This window comes from Hypomesus transpacificus, chromosome 9, assembly GCF_021917145.1.
Source record: "Hypomesus transpacificus isolate Combined female chromosome 9, fHypTra1, whole genome shotgun sequence".
In the NCBI taxonomy this organism is placed as follows: domain Eukaryota; kingdom Metazoa; phylum Chordata; class Actinopteri; order Osmeriformes; family Osmeridae; genus Hypomesus; species Hypomesus transpacificus.
In genome coordinates, this window is record NC_061068.1 from 5809987 (window position 1) to 5829752 (window position 19766).

A 19766-nucleotide genomic window follows, 5' to 3' on the forward strand; every position below is an offset into this window, starting at 1 on the left:
AGACATAGACGATTTATTGGACATAAGCTTTTACTTAAAGAAAAAGTATGAATTAAAAGAAAAATAATCTTGTTAGTTTCCTTCTGGATTTTATACTTGGTTTTGGATATGTCATATTTTATTGTGTGAAGATGGAAGTCATTTTTTCATGCTCAACACCGACAATATCAGCTATCCGGGCTTAGAACGTGGATATAGGCGGCAGAACATGCGCAGTTGCAGTTTGTGCCATATTGGAATGAGGTCGTGAACGACTAGGCGGAAAGGAACGGCATCTAAAACCGACTTGAAAAACTATTTACTGGTAAGAAACGAATTTTGTGACTAAATACTCACATACTATGTTTTGTTTATTATGTTCTCATTGTGGTAACCTGCATTTTGGTGATGTCTGCATCTTTTTTCCCGTCTCTAAAAAAGATGACTCGGGCTCGGTCGAGTGCAAGCGCCCTTATTGCTCGCTATGTATTGCTCAAGCCATGACGTTTCAGTAACTTGACTTGGTCACAGGCGTTTTTAGCATGTGTCGAATAAGCCCCCCTTCGACCGCTGTGCCTTTGGCATCAGAATTGACCTACATGGCACAAAAATAGACGCTATTTTGTTTGTTTTTTTCTTTCTTGCTTTCCGTGCCTTTCTCCTCAATGGACGTAGCCTACCAGTAAAGTTGGATAATCGGCGGTAGTGTCTGCAAAGCAATTGCATTAATGGCCCATCTATTGCCGAAGACTGCGTTTGTCAGTTAAAAACCAATCATTGAAAGCCTCTACGGATAATTCACAGCAATCTGTTCTGGAATTAAGCCGTTCGTATTTGTTCGGATGGTTAAGCTATTATCTATTATCGCTGCACGCTGCAAAGCTGTTTATTATACTAAGGGAATCAACTCATTGTAGTTGGATGTTTACATTTTGGGGTTTCGTGTAAGTTATTTATAATAAGGCTACTTTGAGCTAGCATTGATACTGTACATAGGACCATTTCAACGTTGGTAATAGCAACGTTTTCTCTCCTTATCAACTTCCTTAGTTATGCAACTTGAATAATCCGAGCAACATTCTATCAACTGACAAACCGCAATGAAACGTTCTATCAATGGACTGGTTTTAAAGTGTTATGTATTGGTAGGCCTATATACGTTTTATGCAGTCAGTAAAAATATTGTTAATTTTCGACAGCGCTTGGACACTCACTGACGCCTGATGTGTACTCTTATCATTTGGCAATTATTTTTTTATTCAATCAAACTGTAGTACTCCAAAACAGTTGTGTCAGAAGACCTAGAAAATATTTATCAACTTCCATACTCAAGAGAGACAATGGTGGCCATATCCATCTCTCTGAAGAGTAAATCAATGGTTGACAGTATACCCTGGTGTTTAAAGGGTTGTGGGGTTTTTTGTGTTCAAGTGTAACTTCAAATGTTTTGTGTGAACGTCACGGGACATTTTAAGATAATTTTTTTAGAGACAGTTTCTCCAAAAGGGTGTTGTCTAGTTTGTCTTTTTGCATTTACTTTCAGTTGCCTGGTCTGCATATGCTTATGGTATGTTAAAACACTGATCATATGATCCAGCAATAGCTAGAAGGGACAGATCTGCAGTTGTGTGGGCACTGTAGACCTTCACTGAGTTTGTTTCTCTTTCAGGGTGAGTCAGTTTATAGTGTAGGTATGCTATAGCATTTTCAGGAAAAGGCCATCTCATTTTGTGCAGTTTGTGTGTGTTTTAAAGATTCTGAAAAGTCTTCAAGTAATTAAATAAGGATGTTTTTGTGTCATTGTATTCGTACTACAATCATCACAAAGTACAAGACAATAATGCCATTGTTATTTCAAGAGTTGTCTTACTTCTGCATTTTGAGCAGTTACCAGGATCAGCCAGTTGACATTGATGTCACCTAATCTCAAATATGAGTTATGTATCATCAAGGAAGCGTGTTGTATTCCTCTCAGTCCATATGGAAATACACCCAAGCAACCAGCATGTGTCCCTTTTCCCTCCAAAGCAATATTTGAAGCTGTCAATCAACTAAACATTTGCATAAGTCTACGCCCACTGAACTATCAGAATCAATCTGAAGTTTAGATATACGAGACCCAATTATTTTATCTTTAAAGACTTGTTATTGTTATATAAAACAGTTCTGAATCATGAAAATGACCATCAACTAGCATGACCATCAACTAGCATTATAGATCACTTATATATATCAAAGGAGTCCATTACATTGGGGGGGGGGGGGAATCAACCCTGCTCATATTATTAATAGCATAGACTTCTCTGATAATAGCAGTTTGATTTTAAATCTACATGTGATGGTTGAGACATTGTACATTTCTTTGCTGCTCTTTTCATCCACTCCTGTGTTGGAGTGTAACCCCCCCTCCCCCGCCCCCCCACCACAACAATATCTTGTGTGTGTAGTGTTTGTGTGAGCCTGCTAGCTGAGCCTGGCAGGGCAGTGGGGTCGTGTGTGAAAGGGCCTGGCTGATCCTGCAGGAGTGCGGGGGTCGTGGTGGCCGGCCGGTGTTCAGGGGGAGCCTGTCTGACGGCCGTCTCGTCTTTAATAGAGACGTCAGGAATGACAAAGACAGGCTTGACAGGCCGGCTGAATGGAGCAGCGGTGACAGAGGAGCTACCCTTCGCATCCTTTACATAAACCCCACAGCCATTGTCATCCCTAATGCTTTCTCATTGCTGGTTTAGAAATGCCATCTTCTCATTTTATCCGCTTTTCGCAGTAGGCGGAAACTTAAATGTGTGAAACTTTGATGTGAATGCCACATTCTTTTTTGGAAAAGATTTGTTTGAAACAATGAAGCCAAATTCTGGAAGTATCCCAAGTTAAAGGCATGGTTTACTCCCAAAAAATGAAGACCTCAGAGATGGAATTTTGTGTCTAATTCTGATGGTGTATTTGCCATCTGTTCTCCTGTGGTATTTAAGATGTGGGTTCTTCTTGTTCATACTAGTGACCTCTGCCCTGTTCTGTGTTTCTTCATAGCTGTTGACCTGGCCTATAGGGAGACCAAACATGAGCCATGAGCCTCTGGAGTCTGGTGAGTACTGTACTTTTCAACTGCAGGTTACTGCAGCGCGGAAACAGATATATACAATGTTCATCTGTGCATTTCCTAGATGGAGACTCTGGTCAGGATGTGTCTGACTTCAGCTGGGATGACTATCTAGAGGAGAATGGGGCTGTGTCGGTTCCCCATCATGCCTTTAAACATGTAAGTCAACATGTCTTTCACATTCCTAATGTATTCCTTACAAGTCTTGTTTGACGCACACTCTCAGATGAGTGTCAGAATGATTTGTCATTGAACTAACTATCTGATATCAATATGTAAGTCTCTGTGTCCTCTTCTACCCCTCCACCCCCTGTGGGTCAGGTGGACCAGGGCCTACAGACAGGCTTGACCCCGGGCATGAAGCTGGAGGTGTGTGTGCGCTCAGAGCCAGATGGACCTTATTGGGTGGCCTCCATCATTACTACCTGCGGCCAGCTGTTGTTGCTGCGCTACGAAGGGTACCAGGATGACCGTCGCGCTGACTTCTGGTGTGACATCATGACAGCGGACCTTCATCCGCTTGGATGGAGCAGGAAGCAGGGCAAAGTCATGAAGGCTCCTGAAGGTGAGAGCGCTGAGGAGAGCTATCAGTGTATTCACTTATTACACAGTAGTGACAACAAAAAATAGTGACCAGTTGTGGAGAAGTACCAGTGTTGGATATGCTGGCAGTGTCTTACCTCGGTGACCTTATCGTACATGTGGTAATAGCCTCTCTCTGTCTCCCTCTCAGGTGTGCGTGAGAAACACCCGGACTGGGAGGCCCTGCTGGAGAGGGCCCTGGCAGAGGAGTGCAGCGCACCTGCCAACCTGCTGGAAGGGGTAACAGCATGCTTGGCCCTCACACTTATACTACAGGCAGCTGACAAGGAGGAATCTGGAATGTGTGTTTCAGAAACTAGTTTTTCTTACCTGTCTGCTCAATGACCCATTTCCTTGAGAGGATGTATCCAACCCTTACACAGTGAAGTTTAGATTTAGATGTCGTTTATATTCTCTTCTACTCTAGTTTTTAACAAATGCAACGCACATTCCTGGCAGCACATCCTCCATATGTACTGTATGAGTTTGTGAGTGTGTCCATTGTTGTGTGTGTATTACTGAGTGTTTTTTTCTGTGTCTATGTCTGTCCCCAGCCCCAGCGTGGGAAGGACCCAGTGGATCTGCTGAGCCCAGGCTGCAGTGTGGAGGTGCAGGACAGCCAAGACCCTGCGGTGGCCTGGGCTGCAGAGGTTGAGGAGAATGTGGGGGGCAGGCTAAGACTGCGCCTGTTTGGCACAGAGGGTCTCCCAGATCCTCTCTCCTCCCTCTGGCTCTACTATTTCCACCCACGCCTCCACCCACCTGGCTGGGCTAAGGAGAACGCCTGCACCCTCAGGCCACATACAGGTCAGCCGCTTCCTGGGAGATCCCGGTCTCGCTGATTAATGACTGATATTGTTCAGATGATAGGAAAATAAGCCAATTTACACGGGATCTGCTATATTGGTTTTCCTCAATAAGACGCGTTTCCTTCCTTCAGACCTCATCCCCCTGTGCAAGGAAGAAGAGTGGGAAGATGTGAGACAGCGAATCAGAGATCATCCTGAGGATGTGGCACTGACTGAAGAGTTCTCCAAGGCAAACCATATTCCAGTGTTTTAAAGGTCTGGGTGGTGTTTATTCTGTGCTAATTGGGTATGTTTTTTGTGCGCCTCAGGACCAACCTGCAATCTCAACCCACTGCTTTACCGAGGGGATGAAACTGGAAGCTGTCGACCCTGCTGCCCCTTTCTGTATCAGTCCTGCCACAGTCGTCAAGGCAATAGCCCTTCTATATATCCTCCTTCACCTCTAACTCTGTTCTTCTGTCTGAATACTGCCCTCAGTTATTTCTCTGACTGACTTGAATCAGCACTAGCATTGCTGAGGTGAGATGGTTAGACAACACATCCTGCTCGCTCATATCTCCTGCAGGTGTTCAATGAGCAGTACTTCCTTGTGAAGATGGATGATATCCGTGGTGATGAAGGGCCAGAGGACAGTGGGCGATCCTTCCTGTGCCACAGAAACAGTCCTGGGATCTTTCCTGCTCAGTGGAGCCTCAAGAACGGGGTCCCTCTCAGCTCCCCAAAAGGTGTGTTGGGCTGGAAACTCTGATGTTTTCCTTCATGACTCAAAGTTCTTTCTCTTTCTTTCCCATCCCTTGGTTTTACCACCCTTGCCCTCTGTCTCTTGGGTTTTCCTTCACTGCGTTCATTTCTATCCCCTTCTCTGTCATTCTGTAGGATACCAGGGGCAGGACTTTGACTGGGCTGATTACCTTAAACAGTGTGAGGCTGAAGCAGCTCCACAGCACTGTTTCCCCACAGTGAGTTAAGGCAACTGCTTGAGCACCACAGGGCACATATTGCAATGTGTGTACAACCCCAAAACATACAGTAAAGCTAGCTTGTGAAAGCCTCCCTCTTTTCTGTTCTCTTCTCAGGACCAGACAGACCACAGCTTTAAGGAAACCATGAAACTGGAGGCAGTGAACCCTCTCTCGCCTGAGCACATTCATGTAGCAACAGTCACCAAGGTCAAAGGGCAGCACATGTGGCTTAGTCTGGAAGGTGAGTATTTTGTTGAGCCGTTCATGCTAAAGCTCTTACAGATAAACTTCATGGACACTTATCCATCTTTCTTTCTTTCTGTCCAGGGCTTAAGCAGCCAATGCCCGAGCTAATAGTTCACGTGGACTCATTAGACATTTTTCCTGTCAGCTGGTGCGAGACCAACGGCTACCCCCTCCTCTATCCCATAAAGCCTAAAGGTTGGTGTTCTCTAGAGGGGAAACACATATTTGTGTGGTCAGCCACCTCCAGTGTATGTATTTGTTACCATGTAGAACAAAGCATATATTGTTTTTGGGACAGTGAGAGACAACTCAAAATATATATATATTTTTTTTTTAACTCTTTTCTTTTAGTTGAAAAGCAGAGACGGATTGCTGTGGTGCAACCTGAGAAACAGTAAGTATGCAGGACTGAGAGGGAGAGAATGTTGTCCTGGCTATTCATCTTAGTTTGATTAACATTCTGTCCTTTGCACTTTGCCCCTAACCACTGCCTCTTACTCAATAGGCGAGCCCTGCCCAAATCCACGTCACCTGACTCTTTTAAGCAGTCAACCAACCAATCAGAGACAGGTGAGGGTTGTCTTTGTAGTATGTTGTTATTGACCACCACTACTCCTATTTTGATGCCATGTTAACTATTCCCTCCTTTCTGAGTAAATACTTTGTGCCGTAACGTAGGACAAGGAAATGGAAAGTATTGCTGCCCCAAAATCTACTTCAACCACCGGTGTTTCTCTGGACCCTACCTGAACAAGGGGCGCATTGCTGAGCTGCCCCAGTTCATTGGCCCAGGCAATTGTGTACTGGTCCTCAAAGAGGTGGGGAGGCCTGGATAGTTTGCTATCAAACATAAGCACTGACATCCTTCCATGTACAACTCTTATCAGTCACCCCTCTGTGTTGTGTGTCCTGTTCAGGTGTTGACCCTGCTGATTAACTCAGCTTACAAGCCCAGCCGTGTGCTGAGGGAGCTGCAGCTGGACCAGGAGGGGCGCTGGCATGGCCACGGGGAGACGCTAAAAGCCAAGTAAGGGGCCGATGTCAAATCCTGTTACATTCAGTTAATGAGGCCGATTCAAGGTTACAGTCATTTTTACCATAAGTATGATGTGTCTCGTTTTAACCCAGAGACTATGTTTCTTATCATAAGGTACAAAGGCAAGAGTTACCGTGCCACGGTGGAGATTGTGCGCACTGCAGACCGTGTCGCTGACTTCTGTAGGAAAACCTGCATCAAGCTGGAGTGCTGCCCCAACCTGTTTGGACCACGCATGGTTCTGGAGCACTGCTCAGAGAATTGCTCTGTCCTCACCAAAACCAAATACAGTCAGTCGAACCTTCTCTTAGTTCAATGTATTTATGTTTTGGCTAAATATACATTCTAACCAGGACATGTAATAGTTTAGATAACAGGTTCGATTACATATACTGTAGATGAATTGTGTATAGTTGCATAGTTTCCCCTAGTCATCCATGTGTGTGTGTTCACTGCAGCCTATTACTATGGCAAAAAGAAGAGTAAGCGAGTGGGCCGGCCTCCTGGGGGTCACTCGAACCTGGAGGGAGGAGCCAAGAGACGAGGGAGGCGAAGGAAGAGGAGGAAGCAACTCTTCGTACACAAGAAGAGACGTTCCTCAGCCTCACTGGATAACACGCCTGCAGGCTCGCCACAGGTAAGGCACATACACACACCATGTGGTTCACCTTTTGACATGAATCCCAAGACCATAACCCGTCTTGGTGTTACAGGGCAGTGGTGAGGAAGAGGATCTGGATGATGATGATTCTCTGAGTGAAGATTCTGGCTCAGAGCTGCAGGATGACCTCCAGGATGATTCTGAATATTCTGCCGGGAAGTCTCAACCACCGACCCCGTCCCCTTCCCCACCTGCTACACCTAGGCCAACCCGTAGGCGCAGGAAACCTCGCTCCCCGTCCTTCTCAGATGATGAGAACCGGCCTCCCTCGCCAAAGGTTAGCATGCTGCAAGTGCTGGACTGTGACTATACGTTCAAATGAGGCCAATTCGGGTTTCTTCAAAGTCATGTCTTTACCTAGTGTGTGGTTGAAATTTTTGTATGCATCTCTTCGTTCTGTGCCGGTTTGCAGAGCTCCAAAACAGAGGTGCCACCGAAGCTGTGTTTAGATACAAGCCCTCTGGAGTGGAGTGTGACTGACGTAGTGCGTTTCATTAAGACCACTGACTGTGCTCCCTTGGCACGCATCTTTTTGGATCAGGTAATATAACCTTCCCTGGTACATTCATGTGACATACTGACAAGATCAATAGAATGATTCCCAATAACGTATAATGTTTCTAATACCTTATTATCTTGCCCTTTGACCTTTTGTATGTTTTACAGGAGATTGATGGACAAGCTCTACTCCTGCTAAACCTTCCCACTGTACAGGAGTGCATGGACCTGAAATTAGGGCCTGCTATTAAGCTTTGCCACCATATTGAAAGGGTCAAGCTGGCATTCTATCAGCAATTTGCTACATAGCTGAGGGGGTTTATTAAAGTGAGACGATTAAATGCAGTGCTCAGTCCCATGACATGACTCTCCATAACTGCTGCCTCTGGACATCCCTTGGAAACTTGCGCCAAGCTCAGACATCCGATGGATCAAGAGCTTTATCATTTCCTGTTTCTTTGCCCTGTGTGTTGTATCTAAGGAGCAAAGCACATGTGGCACAGGAACAGTAGCTTTGTGTTGACATTTTACCAGTTCTCCCCTCCCTCTCTAAATCTTCTAGGAAAAGGGGAAGAAATGTCTTGCTTGATTCAGGTATAGCTAGCCTACATTCCTGCCGTTTAGGAATCATAATGGCTCCATGATCTGATGAGCTCCAACAACCCCAGAGCGTTTGACAATGCAAATACATGAAGAAGCACAAAGACTACAACTTTTTAGTGGTACGCAAAGTGTACAGGGTGTGTCTGTGTATATAGTGTACATATTCTAAAGCACCTCTAGTGCAACAGGGTGGTTAGTTTGATTTTCTACCAATTACATAAGCTCCATAAGGTATATGTGCACCTATAGAAGGACTTTAGGCATATTTTTGGACAAGACCTAGACAGAGGATTGGATATTCACAGAAAGAGCTTTTTTTTTTGACTTCTCTGAGAAGGATTTGAACTTTTGCTTAATTACACTGAGCATGATTCCAAAGCCTAAAATTAAGTTTTGCCATCATATTACTGTTCCAACCTATAGGTCTAAGTTTAAGTAACGGGTTTTAATGATTGCATCATGGGCATATGCTTTCTAAAGCAAGACGTTTCTCCTGAAACATTAAATTAAATCTAAAAATAAAATTTTATTTATCATTATTATAACTATCATTATAAATCTCTGCTAGTACTGTAGTATTTGTGGTGTTTACATTTTGTGAGCAAACTGTTTTAGTTTCCCTCGTTTGCCTGCCTCTACCACTGAGATCATTTGATCTTGAATGAAACTGGAATTTGCGTTGATTTCGTTTTTACTTCTGTGTTTGTGGAATATGATTGCTATTTAAGAGAATATTGAATAAAAACCTGAATCTGATACATTTGACTCGTGAAGTGTATTCAGTGCCCTGGCCCGCGCTATATAGGTGGTTCCGCTATACCACGTTGATCATGTGATGGTTACGTCACATCAACATGAGAGTGCACTGTCCAGGCAGGGAACGAAGCAGCTGGAATGTCTGAAACGAAACGACTGGATTTTAGTACTCAAACTAATTATTTATCTGCAGCTCATTCTTTATTGAATATACTACGTTCAGAAACAACCCGGTAATCGTGAGTACATAAGTGTCATGCAATTTGACTCATACAGTTGAAAGCATTTGGAAGTAAATCCTGCTGCTACTCGACTCGGCGTTGTTAGCCAGCCACAGTAGCATCCTAGCAGTACACTACAGCTCCCTACAGTAGTATAGCTTGTCAGCATCACGCTCATCCTTTCTGCGTATTTGTTCCCTCTTTGCTTTTCCTTTTTAGCTAATCACCAATACGTTAGTTTAATACTTTACCGCGTTGCTAACTTAATTCAGACAGTCAATCTGTTCATTCCATATAATACTCGTGACACCAGAGAGCCGTTATTACCCACACAGTAGCTAGCTCGCTCAGTTGCAGTACTCCTAGTTCTAACGCCCGACTATGATCCTGAAGCATTTATGAGCATTACTTCCCTAACATTTCAGACTTGCAAGTTGTCTAATAGTTTAAATTTGACGGACATTATATATTTTAGGATAAGTTTTCTATACACTTAGCCTACTATTTATTTAATATGAATCTTGAACAAATCCCAGTTGTCTAGAGTTTACTAGCTATTTAGCTGGCGGAACTGGAGAATGGGTCCACGGCTGAGAGGAAGAGGATGATTCCTTTATATCTTGCAGATAATTGTTCGGCGGAACTTATCGATTGCCAGCTGACTAATACGACAAGACAAGTGGTCACTACGATTGTGGATTGTAGTCGTCTAAATCTGTAGCTGACATCAATTTTGCTAGCCGACTCGCTAACTCACTCAGTGCACTCCACCTCTGTGCTCTGGTTAATCATGGTGGTTAGAGGGGTTGCACATGTTTTGTCCCAAGCCGGGGATGTGGCCATCCCAGGAGCCGGGATGTCTGCTATATCGTCGCCAAACACGTCGGTATCTGCAAGTCCCACGCCAGACCCAAACACCCGCGGCTGCGAGAACGGTGACTTGATGGACTCTTTTGGCATCTTTCTTCAAGGCCTGCTCGGAGTCGTGGCCTTCAGCACACTCATGTGTGAGTAGCCAGCTAAAACAACACTACAGTATGCCAGTTCTCTAATTAAATATCCATTATTGTTGTCTTGTTCCTTGCTAGATGTTTTCTTCTGAGCCGTGTTTCTGTAGGAGTTAGGCACTATATCTTTGTCAATTGTATTGAATTTGCAGGCACAAGATTGACTGAGAGAATATATGGGTTTATGAAAGTAGATGTATTCTCTGAAAGTAGTACATAGAGTTTTCCCAGCCCTCAACCGTGGGGCTGGGAAAACCCTGCTATAGAATCCCTTATTGACATCAGTGTCTGCCTACCAGGAATGTTCAGCTGTGTAAGGTCGACTTGCCTGAAGAGGTTTTCCCACCAGTAGACTGACAATATGCCTCTGCCAGCATCGCACTGTGCAGGGTGTGACACATCCAACACAAATAACTGAACAGACTGAAGACACAGCATAACATACACATATCAAAAGTCTTTTGTACACATTTGTACATAAATAACATTTACAAATCAGAAAAAAAATCAGTTTGCAGGCCATCCTATGTAATAGAAGGAGAGAGAGAGAGGAGAGAGAGAGAGAGAGAGAGAGAGAGAGAGAGAGAGAGAGAGAATGGAACAAGTAACTATTGTCAGGAACAGCAAGAGCTTTATCTGTTCACTATTATGTCTCGCTCAGAGAAGAGGATACAAACTATTGCATCATTCATGATTCATTCATTCAACAGATTTACAAAAGGACCACAATTCACGTATCCCAGAAGGATTTTATAGTACACAAGTGTATTTATCGTGCTTTCTAAAGACATGCCTGTTGTCCCATGATCATGAAAGTTTGAGGTTGCCGAAATGGAGACCAAGACACTGTGACATGCGATCAGATGATGTGGGTTCCCTGTCCTTGTGCATCTTAGGTGTAGATCTTTAGGATTGAGTATGAGAGATACAATTAAACCTCCATTACCTGTACTGGATGTGTGAAATCTATGTTACTGATAAGTAAGGTGATATGCCAGATCAACATGGACTTGACTGCTAGTTCCTTTAACCATCTCGCCATTTGTCAACATGAACTTTATAGCACCCGCCATGGAGGAACGTTGAGGTTTCTGGCATATGATCTGTGCTGGTACAGTTGTGGTTAAGCTTAACTTTCTGAAAAGGGGAAGTCTGACCACTGAAACAAAAACAAGACAGTGAACTGATTTAACAATTTCACTATTGCTTTTCAAATGTGTGGGCATTATAATAATAATTTACTTGAGTGGGCTAATTGAATCTGTTTGGGGTCTTTCTTTGTGTGCACTGTCTCTTACCCACAGTGAAGCGCTTCAGGGAGCCTAAGCATGAGAGAAGACCATGGAGAATTTGGTAAGGCAGTCATGTCAACACAAACAACCTGGCTGGGAAAGTGTTTCTTGAATCTGTTTTTGGATTCTCTCAAACTTGGGCAGATAAGACAGCGTCATCGCTTTATCTCTGTTTGTTGTTTTCCTCAGGTTCCTGGATACTTCCAAACAGGCCATTGGAATGCTATTTATACACTTTGCCAATGTCTACCTGTCTGACCTTACAGAGGAAGACCCCTGCTCGCTGTGAGTGTGTGCCTACGTTTCTGCAAATCTGTTTGGGTGTCAACAACTCTGCCTGGGTGTGGCACTTTTCATCTGTAGTTACACCTGTGTATGTGTGTCTTCAGCACCCATGTACCCCTATGTTGAACCCCTATGTTGAACCCCTATGTCTCTGCCCTCCCTGACCCCCTTCCTGCCCTCAGATACCTCATCAACTTCCTGCTGGACGCGTCTCTGGGCATGCTGCTGATCTACGCTGGCGTGAGGGCAGTCAGTGCTGTTGTTGAGTGGCGGCAGTGGGACTCTCTTCGCTTTGGGGAGTACGGTGAGGGCTGCACGTCATTTGAACAAGAGTTTCCTTGTCATTAGTATCTAGGTTTTCCAGAAGAGTGGCAGGATGCTTTTGTAGAATGCTAAGCACACCTTAGCTAGATTGTCTCCCTGTGCTAGTATAGGCACTGTTACTGTTTTCACCAAACAAGAGATTTTAGGCTAAATGAGTGGTTTGGTTGTGTGTTTAGGGGAGCCCGTGCAGTGTACGGCATGGGCAGGTCAGTGTGCTCTCTACATCCTGATCATGATGTTTGAGAAGGTCCTCATCATCCTGGTTCTGCTAATTCCTCAGTGGAAGAAGGTCAGCATTTCCAAGTTTTCTGAGTTTTCTAAGAGCACTGTATTTCACTATCAGGTTCTAAGATGTTTGTGTCAGTTTGTAAGCCTTTATTTTCCAAGTATTTTGAATATGAACTAAAAGTGGTATGCATGTGTGTTTGTGTCTTACAGCTGTCTCTCCTTAACCCCATAAACAACCCTCAGTTGGAGCTTGCAATCGTCATGCTTATCGTTCCGTTCTTCGTTAACGTAAGTACAGTTCATCTGGGTCTCTGTCACGAGGACGTCTTCCATTAAGTCAGTCAGTAATTCATTGTAATTGGCTGAGCCTCCTGGTTTTTAGCTGATTCGCCCACAACTGCTTTATTATCTGTAGTGAGCATTTTAGTTTGATCGTTGTGATTTATGCCTTATGTGTGTTTGCACAGAGGAGTTAGTTACAGGGATGCTACCTAAATGAGTTGTTTTTTGGGGTGGCTGTCCACAGGCCCTGATGTTCTGGGTTGTAGATAACTTCCTGATGAAGAAGGGAAGGACAAAAGCCAAGCTGGAGGAGCGGGAGGTGGGGGAGGACCCTCGAGGGAGCAGCAAGGTGCGCTACAGACGGGCGCTCTCCCATGACGACTCGGAGTCGGAGGTAAGAGCAGGATGTGGATATAAAGCAAAGGTCATTGTTCGGAACAGTATGTTTACACAGTTTGACACAACCTTAAACCACATATTCACATACGCTAACCCCTGCAAATATACACATTGGAAAGGCAGCTCGGCTCTAGTGTATAGCATCAGAAAGTTATGTTTTTTTAGGGGGAGGAGTATGACATAGCTTTTTAGACCAGCCTGGCTTCTTTTCTCTCTGCCCCTTACCCTGAAAGGCTTCCTGAATCCCTGTGTGGTGTTTGGCTGTTCTGAGGCGTCTTGCTCTTCAGCTGACGTAGTCACTGGGCTAGGCCATGGCACATCTTTCTTGGCCTCCACTGGTGGTGTAGACAGGTCCCAAAGGCCTCTTTCTTGCTCTGTTCATCTTAAGAAGGATGTTTGGAAACTGCTGGAGCAATTTTTATTGGTGTGAATCACTGTAGACCAGACCCATGGACTCTCACTTTACAGGCCTGTAAAACAGGTTGTGAGACTGGGACTTGCTCCACAGAACACAGACTAGCGCACCACCTTAAAACTAATACATTAAGTCATTTTACTGGCTGCCATGAACAAGGGGATTTTGTATGAATTACATAATGTGACCAAATAATCCAGTGTGTTTTTCAATATTTGGATCTTTGGAGTCGTTGTCTTTGGAGTTGTTGTTTTAAGCCTGCACAGGGTTAAAAACAACAAAACAGAAAAGATGTTCCCTGACCGGGAATCGAACCCGGGCCGCGGCGGTGAGAGCGCCGAATCCTAACCACTAGACCACCAGGGAGTGATAGAATGTCTTGGGGTACATGTCTTCATGAATTTGTGGTGTGACAGGAACAGGTGTCTATCACAGGCATTAAGGATGCTTGCACTCAATTGCCAACAGGGGGAGACCCTGCCCCATGCCATACATACTCTAATTAGGACAGTCACGCAATATTGAGTTCAGTAAATATGAAATAACTATCAATCAACATAAAAGCAAAATTTGTTGTCCATTAATCGTAGAGGTCTATTTGATGCTTGCTATGACAAAGTGTCTCATTACTTTGCTGACTATATTTCTTAGGAGTGTTAGGTGGAAGTCATTGATATTTGCTACAATTGTTCTTCTCATTAGGTTTTAGTTTTTGATATTGGGATGGGTCAGTGTTCGTTATTTCGTTTATTGTTTATTGTTGTTGATTTGATGCCTATGTGGAAGTCCAGTATCCTGCCTCCAGAAAGCAATCAGGACTACCAATACAGTTGAGCAACAGCATGTCAGATGAACTAAAAAGACATTCCCTGACCGGGAATCGAACACGGGCCACGGCAGTGAAAGCGCCAAATTCTAACCATACAATGTTCGTTTTCCTTGTATTTCAATTAGCCAGTTTAAGCGAGACATGTGGCATTGTGATAAGCCGCTGAGCGAACCAGGGGAGCCGCACATAGTCCAGAGATTGCACCACAGTCAGATTTGGATTTGAACCCTAGACAAGTGTATAGTACAATAACAAAAGAATTAAAAGAACAGGAACTGAAATTGGTCCCCCGTTGAGGCTGTGCTCCAGGAGGTTTTCATCTGTCCTTCCATCGGCTTGTTCTGTTGCAACATATTAGCAAAAAAACACTCAAAGGGTTCCCGTAGTCTGGTTCTCACCCTTCTCTCTGTAAGATTGAACTCTCCCCTTGTTCATTCACCGGCCTTTTATGTCCCCTTTCCTCCCTACCAGCTGATTGTCGGCAGCTGCGTCTCTTGACAGCTGACTGGGAGAAGGGAAGGGGAAGAATCAATCGTCTATGAGGCACCCACTTGTCTGACTCAGTTGCAGTGTGTGGTGCTGAGGGTTTGGTTTCTTCCTTCTCGCTTGCGTGTTGTCACAGGATCCTGTGACGTGCAATGTGTCCTGCCTCACGAAAGCAGTCAGCCCCATAAAGACAGTTAAGCTACCGCATGTCAGAATACCTAAAAATACATTCCCTGATAAGGAATCAAACTCAGGCCATGGCGGTGAGTGACCCTGATCCTAACCACTAGACTACCAGGCAGGAATTGTGGGACAGAAACTTGGCTGTTTTTGCTTGTAGTATTCCAGGCCGCCACTAGGGGAACCTGAGAAGAGCATAGTTTCATGGAATTTGCCTTCCCTGCATGAAACAAAAACAAATATTTGGTGATACAGGGGCCGTTGGGGCAATGGATAATGTCTGACTACAGACCAGAAGAATCAAGGTTCCACTCTTGGCTGGCTTAGACAATTTTTTAAATGTCACATTTTAGGTCTAGAATACATTGTAGATATATAGAAAGTGTTAACTATTGCTGCTTTTAGACTTTCTCTAAAATGTTTGATGTACAAATAGTGCATATATAAATGACAGGAGATAAATGACAGGAGATAAATATATTTATATAACATAAATTTTATCGCTTCTCACTTCAGTATCCTTTCTGCAAACAGAAAGTCATTTTTGAGTGATTTGGTTGCCTGTCTTATTTAGATTCTGTCTGCCAGATATCAGGCATGTGTAACCCCCCTCCTCACTTCCCACCTCAGATCCTGTTTTCTGCCGATGATGAGATGGATGATACGGATGAGGATGATGTTCGCAGACTCACCAGCCACAAGACTGTCAAGAAGAAAAAACACCGCATGGGAATTCCTGTTTGACCTAAGGTTATCCAGGCTAACCAGGTCACAACCTCATATCCCAACTATTTCTCCCTCGTTCTTTTTCTCTCCCTCACTCTCTCGCTCTGCCCTGTGGACTGCCTAGGCTGGGGCCTGGTCTGGACTTGTTCTATCTTGAGTATGCACGTCAGTCTATATGCAACACACTGTTCAGTTGAGAACCAATGAGCAGGACGATGTCTTGACTGCAGACGGTCAGCGTGTTCTGGACAGCCTTCATTCATAAGGGACATCAAACTGGGAGATCCTACATGGGATGCACCAATCTTCAGCTTTACTAACCACACCATGTTGATATCACTACGGATCTCTCCTGCTGGTGGTTTAAAGACATTTATTTGGGATAAAAGCTCCTTATGTATGAGTGTTATATTGCTAAAGCAATGTATATGAGTATTGGCAAAGCTGTGTTAACACTGGTCTACAAGAGATCCACAGTGTCCTCCTGTGGATGATGATCCATCTCCTGGTCACCGGGGCAGGAGGCATTGGGGCAGGAGGGGTCAGAGCAGGGGCTTGCGGTTGGATGTAGAGGGGGAGAGCAGGCACTGGGATGTAACTCAGCTGTCCTCGCTCTCCTCCTGGCCTTCATGCCAACCTCATTTTAACAGTTTGATATATTTGATATTTTGACAAACTCCTCACTTGATTGTGTTATCATGTAGTTTCTATATAGATACTGACAGATGCTTTTCTCATGAAAAAGGACATAATGAACTGTTGAGTTGGGGCCCCTGTGTGTGTGAGACATGTACTGAGTTTAAGTTAATAGATGCAGATACTGCAATGTGAGTGAGGTATTCATAAAAAAAATTCCCTGAACGTGAACACGGCTTTTTAAAATTGACAAGAACATTCGATTTGCATGTTTACATTGTTCGATGCGATGTGAAATGTATTGTAAATGTTATCAAAGCCTTTGGAGGTTGCGGTAGGATAGAGTGCAGCAGTTAAATCCTCTTCCTGGAAAGCTCTGCAATCTCTGTTGCTGTTCACGTCTGTGTGTCCAAACCTCTTTGTTTTGAATCCTATTTATTCCTTGTCTGTGGTGTTTGTCCTTTTTTACTGGGTGTTGTATTGGGCCAAAACCATGGAAAAGCCTACTCCAAAAGTGTTTTTGGTTTCAGATTACATAGATTGGAAACAAGTTTATCCAACTTCCAGCCAACGGACTAACAAAACCTTCACCTCTTGCACAATTTATTTCTCCACTGTTTTGTGAATTTTATTTGTGTTGACAATGTGCCTGTGTGATTTTCACCATGTGTGTTGAATGTTCATCTAATGCCCCAGATCTTCAGGTATGCAGCAGTAGCGTTCACTGGCTTGAGCTCACATCTAGAAATAGGAGAATTAAGCATAAGCACAGACCTCTTAACTGTGAGTGACTGGACCAGACAGTAGGAATGTGTGTGTTTGTGTGTGTTTGAGTGTCTCTTGTCTTTTATAAGTTCTGTTAAAAGTTGGGTGGTGTTCTTCAGAGCTACTGTGATGACTGGGGCTGGTGATGTCAAAGGAATAAGTGAGAGTACTCTGGTTAAGGTGGGCAACATATTATAAAAAGGTTACAGTTGTTCTTGTCTAAACAAGGACAAAGAGGACTCTCAATACTTTGTAATTAAAATATCTAGCTCAGTAAATGAGGAAATTACAGATATCATTATATTTGCTTTGGCAATAAAGTTGTGTAAACAGATGTGTAATCCCAAATTATGTTAATGGGTTAGATTATTTGCACAATGGGCGTCATTGTTGACCATGTGCAGTATCATACCAAAACTATGTTCCCTGACCGGGAATCAAACCCGGGCCGCGGCGGTGAGAGCGCCGAATCCTAACCACTAGACCACCAGGAACATGTTTTAGATTTACATTAGGACACACATTGATTACCGGTGTAAATCTATTTTTTGGGAATTAACTCACCAGAACAAACTTGTCGAACATTCCAGACCGAACAGAAAAGCAATGTCACCAGTGTCCATCGGGGCAGAAATTCAGACAAAATTTGAGGCCGCTCAATATATCAATAATATTAGCCTACTGCAGATTCTAATTGTCCATGTAATTATTATCAGATAGACACAGCAAGAGGAGTACAAATTAAGTTATCAATGAATGAGAGAACGGATCCTGTTTATTATACATATTCCGATATAATATCATAAATCTTTCACAACCTCGATATTTAAGTTTAATCGTAAAACATTTGTTCCCTGACCGGGAATCGAACCCGGGCCGCGGCGGTGAGAGCGCCGAATCCTAACCACTAGACCACCAGGGAGTGGTGGACTGTCTTGGGGTAAATGTCTTCAAAAAATGTTGGTGTGACAGGAACAGGTGTCAATCACAGGCATTTTAAGAATGCTTGCTTTCAATTGCCAACAGGGGGAGACCTTGCCCCATACCATACAATACCTGTGTTGAGAAGCTTAAATGGTGTATTGAAATAAGTCTACGCTGCTTTACAGAGTGCATTGACCATAAACTACATCTCTCACAATCCATTTCGAATATGTTACGCCAAGGTGACGACATCCCGCCTTTAGAAAGCAGTGTATTATATACACATCAGTGTTAAACGCAAAGTTTAACTGGGTGAAGGCGAGCATGGTTTGAATGACAGCACTCCAATGCAGCCGGTTCGTAAACGTACCTCATGCGCATTTTCAGCCAAGGTCCCCAGGCATTCAACCCAACTTGGTATTGCTCTCGAACTTGGTTAGAGTAGGCCTACTCAGCCAAGCTAGCATGTTTCTACTGCCGCTACTATAAATCACTATCTACTAGAGTTCTCACTAGACAAGGTTTTACCAATTGTAAAACGGCAATGTTTATTTTACTTAAAGCTCAAAAAGCTATTCTGCGCTCAAAGGAAGTGCAAATAAATTCGCTCTCGTGCCATGCACGCTCGCATTAACTGTGGAATCCCTATCTAGCATCATCACAACAAACCCAGAATACGTCCTAGGTTTGGGCTAATCTCTTTATGTTCACAACGCCTGGCTCCGCGCCTGATTAACACTCGGATCGATAAGCCGTCTCGAAAATGGTAGGCCTATCAATATAAACAAATTATAGGACCCCCTTCCGTAAACATGATACCCCCAAAAAATGTTCACCCCTAGTCAAAGCAGGCTGCATCCCGCCCTTGATGGAAGGCAGTTTCAGTAAAGGTGGGAATTAAAGCGAATGTTTGTGGAATGAGAAAACCGGTAGGCCTTTGTGTTTTAAGGCGATGTCGGTCCTTCAAGAGTACAATCTCCGTTGGCATTTTGACACCAAACACGGAGATAAATATGCAAATGTTATCCTCCAAGAAAAACAGCTGATTTTCCAAGAATTTAAAGGCAGACTGCAATTGCAGCTGTTTTTACATCGTGACTGACGTTACATTGTAGTTACAACTGTCCGTTTGAGAGCAACCATAATGCTGATGTGGCCCTCGGTGAAAATGTGTTTGACACCCCCGACAATATCTGTGAATAATGAGTGTATGAGTATGAGAAAATGTTATTATTGTCAGATAAACACAGCAGGAGGTTTGTATACCGAGATAAACAAATGAAGTTATCATCGGATGAGCAAATGGATGCTTTTTATTTAGTCAGATACAATATCGTACATCTTTCGAATCGGTCGATATCTAAGTTTAGTAGGCCTGGAAAAGTTGTTCCCTGACCGGGAATCGAACCCGGGCCGCGGCGGTGAGAGCGCCGAATCCTAACCACTAGACCACCAGGGACATGAGCACTGCTGATTAAAGACTCTTCCCAGACCCTGATTTCTAATTTTATCTTCACAGCTGTTGGTTTATCGTAAAC

The 19766-nt window shown here is 43.8% G+C and overlaps 2 protein-coding genes and 4 non-coding genes across 7 annotated transcripts; 2 read left to right on the top strand and 4 right to left on the bottom strand.

Annotated features, from left to right (window-relative positions):
• Nucleotides 1-220: 220 nt before the first annotated feature.
• sfmbt1 (Scm like with four mbt domains 1) lies at nt 221-9229 on the top strand. Its single transcript, XM_047024787.1, has 21 exons — nt 221-304; nt 3007-3061; nt 3141-3235; nt 3398-3641; nt 3810-3898; nt 4213-4465; nt 4599-4696; nt 4776-4877; nt 5033-5192; nt 5344-5426; nt 5544-5670; nt 5757-5870; nt 6027-6069; nt 6181-6245; nt 6354-6493; nt 6593-6702; nt 6826-7001; nt 7170-7348; nt 7425-7649; nt 7785-7913; nt 8039-9229. Exons 2-21 carry the CDS (start codon nt 3037-3039, stop codon nt 8177-8179), a joined length of 2598 nt encoding a protein of 865 aa, XP_046880743.1. The 5' UTR covers nt 221-304; nt 3007-3036; the 3' UTR covers nt 8180-9229.
• Nucleotides 9230-9327: 98 nt separating this feature from the next.
• stimate (STIM activating enhance) lies at nt 9328-17652 on the top strand. 2 transcript variants are annotated; one of them, XM_047025484.1, is made up of 9 exons: nt 9328-9468; nt 10278-10457; nt 11762-11810; nt 11939-12034; nt 12217-12338; nt 12535-12647; nt 12797-12874; nt 13113-13262; nt 15808-17652. In XM_047025484.1, the coding sequence occupies exons 2-9, from the start codon at nt 10307-10309 to the stop codon at nt 15919-15921; spliced, it is 873 nt and encodes a 290-aa protein (XP_046881440.1). In that variant the 5' UTR covers nt 9328-9468; nt 10278-10306; the 3' UTR covers nt 15922-17652. The 2 variants fall into 2 exon arrangements, with proteins under 2 accessions (XP_046881440.1, XP_046881439.1); XM_047025483.1 differs by having other exon boundaries at nt 9328-10457.
• Nucleotides 13977-14048, bottom strand: trnae-cuc. The gene has a single exon. It is a non-coding gene; the product is annotated as a tRNA-Glu (tRNA).
• A 74-nt stretch (nt 17653-17726) lies between the features above and the next one.
• trnae-cuc lies at nt 17727-17798 on the bottom strand. The gene has a single exon. It is a non-coding gene; the product is annotated as a tRNA-Glu (tRNA).
• A 356-nt stretch (nt 17799-18154) lies between these two features.
• Nucleotides 18155-18226, bottom strand: trnae-cuc. Its single transcript has one exon. It is a non-coding gene; the product is annotated as a tRNA-Glu (tRNA).
• Nucleotides 18227-19615: 1389 nt separating this feature from the next.
• On the bottom strand, nt 19616-19687 carry trnae-cuc. The gene has a single exon. It is a non-coding gene; the product is annotated as a tRNA-Glu (tRNA).
• Between the last annotated feature and the right edge of the window lie 79 nt (nt 19688-19766).

Excerpts from the sequence above, each read along its gene's own strand:
- sfmbt1 (XM_047024787.1), top strand. The coding sequence starts at position 3,037 with ATGAGCCATGAGCCTCTGGAGTCTG. Across the intron at positions 3,642-3,809 it reads AGTCATGAAGGCTCCTGAAG|GTGTGCGTGAGAAACACCCG; the intron begins GTGAGAGCGCTG and ends TCTCCCTCTCAG. Across the intron at positions 5,427-5,543 it reads CACAGCACTGTTTCCCCACA|GACCAGACAGACCACAGCTT; the intron begins GTGAGTTAAGGC and ends TTCTCTTCTCAG.
- stimate (XM_047025483.1), top strand. The coding sequence starts at position 10,241 with ATGGTGGTTAGAGGGGTTGCACATGTTTTGTCCCAAGCCGGGGATGTG. Across the intron at positions 11,811-11,938 it reads AGAAGACCATGGAGAATTTG|GTTCCTGGATACTTCCAAAC; the intron begins GTAAGGCAGTCA and ends TGTTTTCCTCAG. Across the intron at positions 12,339-12,534 it reads TCTTCGCTTTGGGGAGTACG|GGGAGCCCGTGCAGTGTACG; the intron begins GTGAGGGCTGCA and ends TTGTGTGTTTAG.